Consider the following 15,040-nt stretch of genomic DNA (forward strand, 5'->3'; position numbering starts at 1 on the left):
TCGCAGAATCCGCTCCGGCATGTGGTCCTGGAGCAGCTAGCAGGTGGGGAGGAGCAGCGGCAGCAGTGAGAAGGGCCAGCAGGGCTTCAGGAGCGTGGGGCCTGGGCCAGTGCAAGCCAAGACCACAGAGCTCCCCTACCCCCACCCCCACCCCCTGCAGCTATCTGTGCCAGGTGCCCTGGAAGGAGCTCCCACTGGAAAAAGTGGGGCACGGGCAGGTGGGTGGCCCCACTGCTTACTCTGCACCAGAGCCCTGCTGCCTTCTCACCATAAATCCCTGGGCAGGCAGGTCCCCCAGGGCCAGCAGGTGCACAGGGCCTGGGCTAGCAAGGCCCAGAGTGGGGCTGCAGAAGGACGGGGTCTGGGCTGGCAGGTGGTACGAAACCAATTATCTTTATTTACATTAAATCCAACGGGGAAATGGGTTTTGCTTAATGCGCTTTCGCTTAGCGCTCAGTTTTTCCAGAGCCAATTAAGAGCTCTAGGTGGGGGTTGCCTGTACGCTAATAAATAAATTTCACTGTTTGCCTTAATAATGCCAATTTAGACTAAGCACTTATTATATGCACTGGTTTGCTTGCAAAATAATGAGAAGTGCAAAGGTAACTCAGCCATAGTTTGCCACCCCCAAAACCACCCACTTACAGTGAAGACACAATCAAAGCCTTTTCAGTGTACAAGACTTCTCTTTTATGAAGAGTTTGCTTAAATATGTAAGCAATTTCATGGACAGAAAATCTGAGTAATTTTCAAAAGGTCATCTTTTCCAAACCGGTTACTTTAAATTTTATACTCCCATTGTACTCTATCTGACATTTGAATTAGTCACTTTTGAAAAGCTGAACTTTAAGGTTGTTACTACCAAAAGCCATTTACTATTTTCTTCTAATGTAATCATTCTGTTATCAGAAAATCATCTCACCTTGTTCTGGTATTTGTGCAGCACCCAGAGCCATGCATATTGCAAGTATGAGGAGGAAGAGTTTCCTAAAAGAAAAACAAAAACATGTTAAAAAATGTAAGTGATCAACAATTTAAACCCCCACTGAGACTCAGACTGCCCTATTCAAAAACCCGTAAAGTCAATGGAAAACTGCCTATTGACTTCAATGAACTTTGGGTCTGAGCAAGGGTGCCTTCAAATTGTAGAGATTTTCACCAAAGCTTTGGGATGTCTTCACATATGGATCAAGGGCAATAAGTTCCCTAAAATTTGACTAAATGCATATCCAAAACCTATATGCTACTCTGGTTCCTATTTGCAAGACAAATATATTAATTTCAAAATCAGTCTGTTTTGTTGTACATGTATTTGAAGGCTGCTATATATTAAATAAATACTATTGTAATGAAATTGTAATTACCTCACAGAAGTTGCACAAGAAATTGTGCGGTGATCATTATGTATTGGACCTACAAGTACCTGTTAACAATGTTATTACTATATTATGTTAGTTGACACAGAAATCATAATGATATTCAGAAGCTAATAATTTTGAAGGAGTTGTGCTTCTTTGTTTTTACTTGATGGCCAATATCACAGCTATAAAATATTAGTGTTTCCACATGAGGCAGCCTGTCTATCAGCAGTATAAAAGTCACAGAACATCCCTGGCTCAGAACTGTATGCTAAGAGAGGCCAATCCCATATCTAGAGATATCCTATTAGTCAAAACTGGATGTTCTTGAACCTATTATTGTTACAGTTAAATATATGCCTGGCACTTGTTTTAAATGAGAAAAAAACCCCACAATTGCTATATCAGTGTTGAACAGAAGGAAAAGAATCATCTGTTACTATGATTAACATTATCTTTGTTTTTTCAGATAATTTTTACCTTTGACCCACACATTAATAGGACTCACCAGATATTTATTTTTCATACAATCTGATTAGCATCTATAAGATTCTGGAAATACCAGACTCTTTTGTGCTTGCTGCATGGTTAAACAGTCAGGTTTGGAAATAGTATACATAAAAACATAATAGCAGCTCTTATTTGTACACTACTATTTAAGAAGAAACACACCCATAGGACAATTGCGGTATTTTACATTACTAGATAGTTATTATGGGGTTGGTTCTATAAGCATTTACTGCCCAGTCCAATCCTTTGCTTACTACTTATCAGAGCAAGGACTGGAAGTGTTTGCTGAAAAAAACCCCTATTATCTCTGGAGCAGCTGGAGAAAAAAAGAAATATAAAAGATCAGATCTGTAATGAAACACCTGTCCTTTAATGAAACTTAAATAAATTTAAGTACTGTCAAGTTATATAATCCACAGCCACATGCAGGGAAAACAACCCACAACTTTTAACTCTAATAGCAGGTTCAAATAGCAATGGTAAGCAAGCTTCTGATGGCTACAGTTAAAACAAAAACAGAAAAGGCTTCTTCTACTAAGAGTTCACTAATGGGTTAATTTAGGCCCAAAATTTAACATACACAATAAACAAGGTTTTAAAACACACCAATGGGAAGAAATGAGCTGGGGGAAAGGGGTTGTGGGTACCATCAGTATCAATAGTATTTTATTTGGATACTAATATTCCTTTACAAAGTTTGCATGCCAAATACTTCAGCAACATACTAGTGCATGAATATCAGGATGTTAAAGTCTATTTTTATTGTCCAAACTGTGAGTGAAACAAAAAAAAACCCAAATACCACAAACATCCAAAAGAAAAAGATTTTTGACACATTTTTAGTTATGGTATTGTCATTTAACTGCCTTGCTTTAAATTAATTAAAGCCAGCATAGGAGAAAAATCTCTAATAATTTTTAAAATTGTGTCCCCTGAAACAAAAAGTACATTTGCAGCAAGTTTGTTTATAAAACATTACTTTCTTGTAAAAAGAATCTACATATCTTGTGCCACTACCAAACCAACACTGTCCAACCTCAGACAGCTGGTGATTCATAGCACCTCACTCTTCTAATACAGTCCTTCTCGAAGACAAATTTCACTCCAGCTCACTCCACCTGGTTTGAGTTCTCCAACAATAGCTATATCAAAGACCAACACCTGTGGCAGGTATGATAGGAAGGAACAGAAGTTTATAGACCTAACAAAATACCACTATGTGGACAAATTTTCAATCTAAATATGTGGCCTGATTTTCATAAGAGATCCAGGAACTTATCTAGACATCTCTATGTGGTTTTATTGTAGGTGCCTAATTTTAGGCACATAAAAGATTTCATGGACAGGTAATCTAGGCAATTGTAATATTCCACAATCTGTATTGCTACAGTACAAGTATAGATACATACATTTTTAAAACTTAAATGCATATAATTGATGGGATTTTGTGATAGGCTCTCACAGAAATTGCATATAATTTCTGAGTGCCCATCACAGAGCTAAGCCTGAGTTTAATGATGAGAGGAGCCCCATGCAGTGTGTTGCACATGTATCTATTATCTAGTTCTTACAGGCACACACACATTTATATTTTAAAACAGCAATTCACATTTGAGTCTCCCCTCTTCCTGCTTTTCCTCCTGAATGACGGAGTCTCCATAGATCTCCTGGCCTTTGCAAACTAAGGGTTTGCTAACTTACTACATAGCCATAAAAAGCCTTTTGCAGCATTTTTAGTGCTCTTCTCAGGATAAACTGTTGTCTGACATCTGTAAGCCAGCTGACACAATGGGTCCATATTTTATTCTTTCATTTCTTCAGACCAGAATTCAAATACTTATGCAAGATGACAAGTGAATGTGAGCACAAGCTAATCCTCTTCATGTGAGTCACACAACTTGGGACCATGTGACTTGTTTGGTGAGAAATCTAAGAACAACCCAAATGTTGAAGGTCAGAATATAGCTGTGGAAGGTCCTCTACCCGCTCAAACTCTGCAAGGGGTCATAACAACACTCCCAAGCAATCACAGCACAAATCATTTTCATCCAAGACTCCATTCAGGATGTTGCAGGAAACCCCCAACATCCTAAATCCTCTTCCTTGACAAACTGATAGATCCATTCACAATACAAGTCAAGATAGCTATCTATGTATGTAAGACATCTGCCTCTTCTCAATCCTAATAAACATTACAGGATGAATTAAAGGATCTTGAAATGCTAACTGTGCTATAAATTACAGAAATGTCACCAGAGAGCCAGGTAGATTAACTGAGAGGGAAAGATAAGTGGTTGTCACACTGCTTCCTAGCTAATGTCAGAAACAGATGGTCAGTTAGACAAGCAAGAAGCGGGGTAACAGATCAAAAACAAGCGTGGGAACGGAGGTCTGTCAGAGGTAGGGAAATCCCATTCCTCTTCCTTCTATACTCTGCAACAGGTAAAACATTTGGTAAATTGAGACTTTCCCACGATGTGCATTTGGCCAAAGGACCTGCTCCATGGCCAAAGTTAAAGAATTCACGATCTTGGGAGTTGTTGGTTGTAGCCATGTTGGTGTAAGGACATAAACAGACAAGGATCTTTGGGTAAACGTGGTATCTTTTATTAGACCAACTAAACAGTTGGAAAAATGTTCTTTGCACGTTTTTGGGCACAAACATTTGAACTCCACTTCTCAGCTATTTACAACTAGTTATCTCTTAGTACTGTGAAGAGCCAGTTGTCACTCATGTTACTTACATAAGCAGTTCCACTGAAGTCAACAGGGCTGCTTGTTCCACAAGGCATGAAAAAATTTGTGTCTAAAATGGATCAATTTTATTTTCATACAGGTTCCTAGAACAGTTTATTTGCTCTTGCTAATAAGTCAGTTAGCTTCATGACTCTAGCAATGTTGATGATCAAACCTCAAATTACAAGAAAGATCTTAATACCTGCACAGAGTACTTATTGAAAAATAAGTTATAATAACAGTGGTAAGCATTTAGATATAAAAAAACTCCTTCTACAACACAGTTGCACTAGGGTAATCATTAGGGTGTTGCAAAGCTTCGGTCCCCAATTTGATTTGGCAGAGGTTTGGCCTGATTCAGTGGCCAAATCTCCAAATCTGAAGCGAATCAGAGGACCCTTTAATCTCTCCGAATTGAATCAGAACCTCTGAATCGATTCAGAGGTTCGGACATAGAGACAGCTTTAAATGTTTTTTCTACATACCTCTAGGTAGCAAGGGGCTTGTGAGTGCTACGATGCTGGGGTGCATGGAGTGTCCCACAGGAGTGCGGGGGGCTCCTCAGTGCGTTCGACAGCAGACCCAGAAGTGGACCAGAAGCACTTCTGATCCACTTCCGGGTTCATCACCGAGCACATGGAGGTCCCCCTGCCACTCCCGTGGGATGTTCCATGTGCCCCAGCATCGCAGCAATCACGAGCCGCGCCTGCTATCTCAACGTATGTAGAAAAAAAATTTAAAGCTGCGTCTATGTCTGAATCACTGATTCTCTGAATCAGCATCGAATCTTCAGATTCAGAATCAGCTGAATCGAAACAGGGACAGTAATCCAAATCAATGAATTGAATCACTGTCCCTGATTTGGGCTAAATCCGAATCCGAATTGAATAGGGCACACTTCGCACACCTCTAGTAATCATAATCCAAGTTTATCTGCCTGCACACATGCATCAGTACTGTTCAGGAAGGACCAAATTCCATACTCTCATTTAAGATATTGCTGAGTGTCCATGCAGGTCACATAAACTGCAAACCTATAATGGCAAGGGAACCAAATTGGAAAGTGTCAAAGGGCAACACATCCTGGCACAGCTGATCTGCTTCATTTGGCAATGTCTATTTCTACCCTGAAGGAAATCTCATGATTCCTGCTTCAAACCATCATCCACAAATATAAGGAACTCTATCCAAAACAGCAAGAGCGCCCTGCAACATGTCATAGGTTAAAAAAAAACAAAAAATGGTGGCAAGTGCACTGCTAATGTCCCACCTCTGCAACAAGGAAGTAGTTAGTTAATTATGCTTAGAATATCTTAGGAAAAGGACTAAAGAGAAGGCAACCATCCCCCACCACCCCAAGGCTTAACAGAGTTGGCACCCTGGGCAAACCCTGCAAGAGAGTAGAGGTAGGAGTGGGCAACCTCTAAAAAGTTCCTGGCTGAGCTGCTGCCGCCACTGCCACTCTGCCCACCCCAGCAACTTCTCTTAAAGCAACTGCCGCCGCCACCACCACCAGGGACTATGTTGAAACTCTCAGCATGGGTAAGCCCTGGGGCTGCACTTGCTGCTGGGGCATGGACTCTGCAGGGGTAAGGGCGATTCTGGTGCCCCTCCTAACTTGATGCTGGGAGCAGGTGCTCCCTTACTTACCTCTTGCTACACTACTGGCCCCCCGACCCTCCATACATACCAATTTCACCTGGTGAAAATATTCCCTCCTAACCCTAGAAAAAGGAAGCTGGTACAACCTTGAGCAAAAAAGCAAACCCCTCTAGCTAGAACCCTCTGTTTTTTCTAGTCCTGGATAGAGGGAAGGAAGCATCAAGGAACAGGTGACTTCTGAACTGCTGGAGTGAAGGAGCAGAGATCCCTGGTGGAGATGCAGCTGGGATGCCAAGGGCTCTGATAACACCCAGCACAGAAAAAGCACAAATGCAGCTGAATAGGGGGTCAAAACTGACTGCTCAAAGGGGAGGCAAGAATAACTGACTTTCTTCAAATGGGAAAACATAATTTCTTGGGGATATTATATTATGAAGGAGAATTAATTGGTTTATGGCAGCAAATCAAAATTAAATATGCATGGGGTTGAGGAGCAGCTGTATGGGAAAGAGGAGAAATAAATGTAATTTGCCTCAGCTAGAGTATGACCTTAAACCTTGGGAAAGGCTGTGTATAGTACATTCTCCTGGATCTGTTGCTCCCTCTTCTTCCAGATCACCTGAGGACTTGAGTGAGCAGGCTATCCCTTACGAACATCAGAAAGATTTTGCCTGACACTGTTCCTGGCCTGGTTTTGGAGTGGCCTGCTCCTTGCTAAGACATGGAAATAGGGAAGGTGGAGAGGTCTATGCTAGAGTTAGTGATCTCTCAAGCAGACTCATTTAATCTCTGCTTTTCCCTCCTTCATTAACCTCCGAGCTGCCTTTACTTAGGCTATTTCAGTACTGGTTAGCCATTACCAGCATGCTGTGTACATCCTATCCTGGCACACTCCCACCCCTACCTAGTTTTATTTCTGTATCCTTTTTCATAAATTTGAATAAATACATGGCCTGGGGAAGATCACATAATTACTTAAAGGGTAAAACAATCAAATGCACTTGAATTTAGTACCAACAGTGGTGCTAAGCATTGTTAATTCTGCCAACCCTTTCTATAATAGGAGCACTTGCCCAGGATATATGGACAAAGACCATTGCTGTTTGTTTTTTTCCACTGGGAGAATGGAGGGCTCAAAGGACTGATAAGGATTATTACCTCCCCTGGCCAGCAGTGACTGAACATTATTACACCTAATGATTATTCGGTGATGTACGAGTCTTGGGTGCAGCCAGTCTGCAATGATATAGTGTAACACAATCCCTCTCACAATCCCTGCTATCTTGTTTTACAGAATCCCACTTTTTTTTAATGAAAAGGTACAAATCTAGCTGTTAGGATTACAAAGAAAAGCTAAAAAAAAATGCTAACCAAATATAATTAACATAGCCATCAATCTACAGAGAACATAGACCAATAATAGTGCAGGGAAATGCAAAGTGTTTGATTCATTTCAATATTCAACTGGGGCTGTTTTAATGGCAATTGTGAACAATTTCATTCTTCCTATAAGAAAGGAGGGAGAAGATCACATATCTGCACAATTTATTTGAGTGTCATTTCGTTTTGATGACACAAGTAAACAGTATTTGGGAGATATTCCACTCTCTCCCTCCTCCATCTCCTCTTTTCTTTTTGGCCAAGCCAAGAAAGATATGGACCCCACAAAGCCTAGCAGAGTCCCTGGGCATCTTCAAGTCCCCACAGGAGACAGCCAAGAGCCCAGAATGATTGCATTTTGAACTTCTGGACAATCTAGTGTGATCAGTCTTATTTTGATACTTGGAATTGGAACAGCTTATCTGTGGCTGTAACTGGGAATAGCAGCAACACCTTTCCCTGCAGACTTTCCCTGGTAATGTTTATGAATGAGATGATATTAGCAGCCTTATTGGTAATGTCCTTAGAGACCTTAAGGATGGAATGTCTGTAAAGGAAGATATCCTTAGTCATTTACAGTATAATGGGTAAGGAGATGTGAAGACATTTCCAATGCCTCTGCCTTTCAAGAGGGCTTCAGCATAATTTCCAAAATAAATGCTCACATATTCCTATTACACCTAATTCTACTAGCAGAAAAATGGTTCGGTGTATTCTATATTTTTAACTTTTGTATATCTAATTATTAGCTTTTCTTAACATGCCTTCTTCATGTAGTTTCCATAATCACCTCATTTTTGTATGAATTAAAATCATCACTGCACAGTTTTCTAGAGTCTTATCTCATCCTGTAAAATATATATATAGGAATGATACTCAAATTTAACTACTTCTTACTGAATAGACTTCTATTAATTTTGTATCTTATAAAACTAAAAGTAAAGTTTGATGAATACTTCACCCAAATAAGTTTAATAAATGCTCTCATAAACAGCATCAAAATCCTGTAAAAATGTAGAAGAACATTTTAAAAGGTCTGAAAAAAACTGATTTGAAAAACAGGACTGTAAGTACTTGTTATTTCTGTCCATAGAACATTTTAGCAGTTCTCAATTTTGAGTTTCTATTAATTTGATCCAGATAATAATTAAGTTAATAGAAATGTTTAGTAGGAAGTCAACAGGTTTTAGACTCCAGAATGAAAATTTATGTAAAGAAACTCCTGTTCATTGGTGTACTGTCAGAGATACATTAGGCCAGGGCCCAATTCTGAGAGGTCTTTGGTAATGTTCAGGTCTATGAACGCTTCTTAACTTAATTCAGAATTGAGGACACACTTCACACCTCACAGAATATGCCTAACACCTCACCTTAGTGACTATTTGCTATATATCACCTACAAATAAAGACCCAATGCAGTAAAATGCTTGCCCGTAGGGCTGTATGAAGCTTCGGTCACTGATTCAATTTGGAGGAGATTCGGCCCGATTCAGCGGCCAAATCTCTAAATCCGAATTTAATCAGGAGACCCATTAATCAGAAGCTTTTGAATCAATTTGGAGAGATTCAACGATTCGGCCATAGGCACAGCTTTATATGTTTTTGCTACGTACCTTGAGGTACCAGGTGTGGCTCATGAATGCTGAGATGGTGGGGTGAATAGAGCATCCCACAGGCATGCGGGCGGGGGGGCACATTCGGCGGTGGACCTGGAAGTGGAGCACTTCTGGTCTACTTCCAGGTCTGTCACCGATTACATGGGGGACCCCCCCCTGTCCCCTAGCTCAGTGACTGGTGCCTCCTGGGTCTGGGGGGCACCTGGGGGCCCCCCTGCAGCTGATCACTGAGCCAGGGGAGTGTGTGTGGGGGGAGGTCCCACGCATGCTCAGTGTCTGAATGGAAGTGGACTGGAAGTGCTTCTGATCCACTTCCAGGTCCACCGCTGAGTGTGCAGGGGACCCCCTTCCCCCTCCCCTCCCCTGCACTCCTGTGGGACACTCCATTCGCCCTAGTATTTCTGCTCTCTCAGCTCCCTAGTATTTCTAAGTTACATGGATGGCATCTTCATCATATGGACACACAAAGGAATCTCTAGAGAAATTCCACTAGGACTTTAACAACTTCTACCTTCCATCAAACTTACCTTGAACTACCTCTCCCAGAAAATTCATTTCTTAGACACCACCATGTCCACTTTGCAATGGCCAAATCACTACATAGTACTGGAAAGCAAATGACTGCTACAGCTACCTCCATGCCAGTGGCTCTCTAAGGTTACTATTAGATCCATCATCTATAGCCAAGCTGTATGTTACAACATATCTGCTATGACCTCAGCAATTGGGGTGCACACCTTAAGCATCTGGAACAGAGATTCCTACAATTACAACAGTCTTAAAATGGTAGCCATTCAGATCAATGGATCCAGACTCATACCCTGCTCTGGCTTGCTACAATATCAACCCTGAGACAAGGGCAACAAAATTCCTTCGATTGTCACCTACAGCCCCCAGACTGAACACTTGAGACACATCATTAATGACCTCCAATCCCTCCAAGAAAATGATGATCATCTCCAGGTAGTCATGGGGGACAAACTTGTCCTGGCTTACAGGCAGCCCCCCAACATCAAATGGCATCTCCCCAACAGACTACCTAACTCACCAAGGCACCAAGACACTTTCTCCAGACCCAGGTAGCAGTTGTGCCCCCTCATCAAAACAGACCACATCATTACTGGAATAAAATCACGTGAATTATAATGTCCGAGGTTCATTTACCTACACCTCTAGCAATGTCATATATGCCATCACTTGCTTATAGTGCAACTCTCCTGTCTACAATGGACAGACAGGGAGATCCCTATATGTCAGAATGAATAAATACCAATCTGACACCAATTCCAGAATGATACAAAAGTCTATGGGAGAACACTTTAACCTCTCTAGACATTCCTCAGAGTAGCTGTTCTTAAACAACATTTTAAAAACAAACCTGAACAGGAAAATCATCCAGACTGGACTGTGGTAAGTATGGTCTAAATTGATACTACAGATTCTTATCCCATTACCTGGATTTCCTTTTATAAGACTTATGTCCCTCAATGGTTTGCTTTGTTGTACTCTCTCCTGCCCATCTTGCCTCTCTCAGCATTGCCCCTTGCTAAAGAAAGCCCTCTGCTTACAAAAGCTTATGTTATACATTTCTGATTTAGCTACTCTCTGAGGGTCCAAACCTACTCTGCCTTATGCTCATGTAATCCAGGAGTCGACTAGCTTCAGTGGTTTGGACAAACATACCAGCTCCGTTATGAAGTGACAAGAGTCAAACCCTTTTGATGCGACAGGTTGAAACCTTCACCAAAAAATAATTATTAGCCAATTCAGATCATGGAGGAAAAAGTAACAAGCCCCAACATGACAAACTGCTTACTTTGCAAGGGAATCACTACACTCTGCACTACCTGCAGAAAGATATTACCTTTAAAGTACATTATAGTAATCCAATCCAATTGTGAGATGATGAAGGCACAAATATCCTTGCATTATCCACATCTGAAAGAAAAGGATGTGAACTTTTTGCCAAGCCAAATGAGGAAAAAAACATTCTTGGCAACTACTGCTATGTAAGTATCCAGAAGCAGCTGGGGATCCAGCAAGACCCTCAGGTTGCAAATCTTAACCAAACTGCAGCTATAACTTACTGATCACCAGGTGCTCAAACATTTCCTCTATTTGTTTCAATTATTCTCCCCAGCCTAAAAGCCTTCTCTCAGTTTCATCAGGACTGGTATCTCAGCCACCTAGATTTGATCCTTGTCTCAAACCTAGTTAGACATGATAAGTCATTTCACTACACCAGTCTCCAATGAGCTAGAGATAAAAAGCTGAGTGTCATCAACAATCAAGTGCAAATTTATGGAGTCAGACTAAACCTTTCAGGAAGTGTGATAATGTTGGACATTCCAACAATAACATCAGGGGTAGTGACACACAGGCTATCTGACAGATCTAAGAGAATCACCACTGATTCCCTACTTTCATTCATTGCGATGAGATGAACCAAAATGAGCAGGCCAACTCCTATGCTATAGTAGGCCTAAAATCAATTAACTGGTGCTAAAAACACTACCCACCTAGATAAAGGAGCCCAAGCCACCAGTCTGAGACTCATATCACCAATTCACAGCAAGATTGCCTCCTTGAGTGCAATTATTGTTGTTCTACTCAACAGCAATGCAGAGGGGAAAGAATTCCCTGAACCTTTCAAGAAGACTCGCATGGTCTGGACTTCATGGAATACTTTCTTAGGTTCATTGCACTTCAACTGCACAGCAAGAACTGGCTAAGCTAGGGATGGAGCTCGTGGATCCAAGCATGTATCACTGCTCTCCTCCCTGAAGTAGCAACTACATACTACAAGTATGGCAGTAGTGGCCTCAGAGAAATTCTGGTACCATGATAGGGATTTGGGAAAAAAAACCCATATCTTCATTCTCCATACCTACAGTATCCCCCTGTACATTGAGTAGGATTTGACCTAACATACCACATGCAAATTATAATCTGCATACCTGATAGAAAAATATATTTAAAAAACTTGCAAAAAATAGGCAAAATATCACTTTTAAATGTTTTATGGATGTTTTCTTGATTTATTTAAGCTAGTTTTGTTTTCTTGGGTATCTTAAATATTTCCATGTGAATTAAGTTAAGGCAAAAATGTACAACCCTGACTTCAGTTTCTGTTCAGTATCCCTGCATATCCTCCTCTACTCTAATAATGATATAAAATGTTATCATTAAGAATCACAAGAACTTAATGATATTTTGGGATATCATGATAAAATGTTATTTTGTTTAACCCTTGCCAGGCTGGGCTCTCTCCCTTGCTGACTATGTACATTAAGGTTATCAGTGCTGGAATCTGCTACTGGTGCGGCCATGATGGTATTCAGCAGGGAAAGATACCTCCCTTTCCAGGTATGCACAAACCAGCCCCAGTGGCAGACCTGAAAGAGTTTCCCAAGAGCTCCAGTCCTCTGGCTGCTGCTTTCATGCTGTTGTGTTACACAGTTGAGATTTTTCAAACTCTTCTATCCTATTTCAAATCAATGAGATTTTTCTCCATCTGGACCCAATTTGCAAAGCCCCTAATTGTCTAGGAATCCATCTGAAGGCTTAACACAGAAAGAGGGGCTTGGGAATGGGAGCCAGAGGAATACTTTGGTCACAGTTAGTAAGAAATGGTGGGTAGGAGCTCCAGGCCAGTTCCTAACACATAGGACATGCTTGTGCTTAAATTGTGCCCTTATGCTTAAACAGCTGTGAGAGGCACAATTTAAAGTGACAGGAGATAGAAAAAGATATTTATTTTACACAAACTCAGAGAAAATCCTATAGCACCACATGTCTGAACTTAAAAAAAAAGCCATTTAAACTATATATCTCTCCAAACTGTCTGAGCTACAAAGATTTTGGACAAAAATAAGTAAATGTAACTTCTGCTAATGTATCACTTCAAAAACTTCATTTGCCTTTATTAAGTACCAATATCCCTCCTGTAGTTTTGTTTACTTTTCCTACTAAAAGCCTTCCACTCTCACACTAGATAGTTGCTCCAGGGAAATTCCTTCCAACACAATCACTAAAACTCAAAAAGGGCTCCAATGAAGGCCACCCTATTTACACCATTCAAAGGCAGACTCAACTCAGAAACAACCCCCCTTGCCATTTTAGCATACAGCCGGCCACAGTACACACAGGACAGTCCTCTACATCCTACTTAGAATTCCAAGAAATGCCACCATCAGGACCAGGTGTGTGCTGCTGAAGTGTGCTGTGTGCTGTTTCTACATGGAAAAAATTGAGATTGGAGTCAAAGCAGGTTGTTTGTGTGTGATGCAGTGTGTAGCTGAGGGCATGTTACAATTTTAAGTCTGCTAGAGAGGCAAGGAGGCACCTGAACGTAGGCCTCCTTATGAAGTGATTTCCATTCTAAATAGTTTTGTTTTTCTTGCTTGTTTTAAGAGAATATTCTTTTTTCTTATTTTATATATCTCAACGCTGATAATTACTATGTGGCTAACTGCCAACATCAGCATGCTTTATCTCTAACAGAGCCCCACCTTCTCCTCAAGGACCAGACTACTGCACACTGCAGAGAACCCTGCTCTCCACTGTAAACCTGCCTTTAAACAGAAATGCATTGGCCCTTCCCAGGACAACAGGCAATGAGGGCTCAGGATTATGGCTAGTAGGGATTATAAATGAAATATCAGTATGTGCTCAAGGGGATAGCTGTGCAAGGGAGAGTGTAAAGCAGTGTTTATCAAACTAGGGTAGAAATCCCTTGGACATGAAGGTAGAATACGAGACAGGAAGGTATGGGGAAGCAGAAGCAAAACAAATAAATAGAAAAAAAAAAAGTGAAGAACTACATCTCTTACACTTGTGGGGTGGTTACAGTGAATTTGTAGTGATATCAAGTGCTACTTCACCGTTATCCATAATAGAACCATAGAGTACACAGCAGTATAATGGATATAAAAAAATGGAGATGTTCTGGTGTAGTCCCTGGTGCATAGGGGGGCAGACTTGTCTTGGGGCATAAGTCTAGGGGGCATATGGGAGTAAACAGTGTTTGGCAGAAGATGGGTATGACAGGGCTGCAGTAATGTGGGAACTGGGGCTATGCCTTTGGAAAAGAGGGGCTTTGTATGCCCTCAGGGAGGAGAAAACAGTGTGGAGGAAATCTATTATGACAAATCAGAGAGGAGGCAAGCGCTAATGAGCTAGAGGAGCTACTCCCTGCTAGTCCACCAATTCTAGGTCTCTCCCATTCTCCCCTCGAAGAGCCCCTGCTCCCCTCAACGCTCATTCGTGGCTGCTAATTCTTTGGGCTCCCTGTGATGCTACCACCAGAGGTGCTGGAGACAGAGAGAGAGACCAAGCAGGCATGTGAGAGCCAGGCAAGGAGTAGAAGTGCAAGGAGGTAGGGGATCAGGTTTTGGAGAGGAGGGGATCAAATCAGGGCAATACTGCCCGTATGTGGGGGGGGGGTCGTCCGGTATGGGGGGGGGGGGGGGTCTTCAATCCCATCAACATTAGGAGGGCTGTCAACAGGAAGGCAGAGTGTCTGCCTGCATCAGGCTGCCAGCAAGCCAAGCACCTGCCACTACCTCCATGCACTGGACAGCAAGGGTGCTATGCCAGAGGAGCCTTGCAAGGCCCACCTCAGCCCCCTTCCCACAGCATACATTTCCCCTTGCTATCAGTGGTGCCGACAGTCCCAGTCACACTCCCAGCCTCCCCCACAGCACTGGTAACCACCATGTCACCCAGCACCGAGCTCCACCTCACCGTCCTCCCTGCCACCCTGGCTCCCCAGGCCCCCTGCGGGCAGGGGAGCGGCTGAGCAGGTCCCGGGGCAGCAGCAGCAGAGGAAGCCGGCAG

The 15,040-nt window shown here is 41.9% G+C and overlaps 1 protein-coding gene across 1 annotated transcript in view; it reads right to left on the reverse strand.

Moving 5' to 3' along the window:
• The window catches only part of LOC102378337 (collagen alpha-1(XXIV) chain-like), a 182,087-nt gene extending 167,074 nt beyond the window's left edge, over nucleotides 1-15,013 (reverse strand). Inside the window, exons 1-2 of the mRNA XM_025193649.1 lie at nucleotides 14,948-15,013; nucleotides 923-987 (exon numbers count right to left, since the gene is read on the reverse strand). Coding sequence (XP_025049434.1) covers nucleotides 923-956 — 34 coding nt within the window. The 5' untranslated portion in view covers nucleotides 957-987; nucleotides 14,948-15,013. The remainder of the gene's footprint in view (nucleotides 1-922; nucleotides 988-14,947) is intronic.
• Nucleotides 15,014-15,040: the final 27 nt, after the last annotated feature.

The sequence above is a fragment of the Alligator sinensis genome, unplaced genomic scaffold, assembly GCF_000455745.1.
Source record: "Alligator sinensis unplaced genomic scaffold, ASM45574v1 scaffold32_3, whole genome shotgun sequence".
NCBI lineage: Eukaryota > Metazoa > Chordata > Crocodylia > Alligatoridae > Alligator > Alligator sinensis.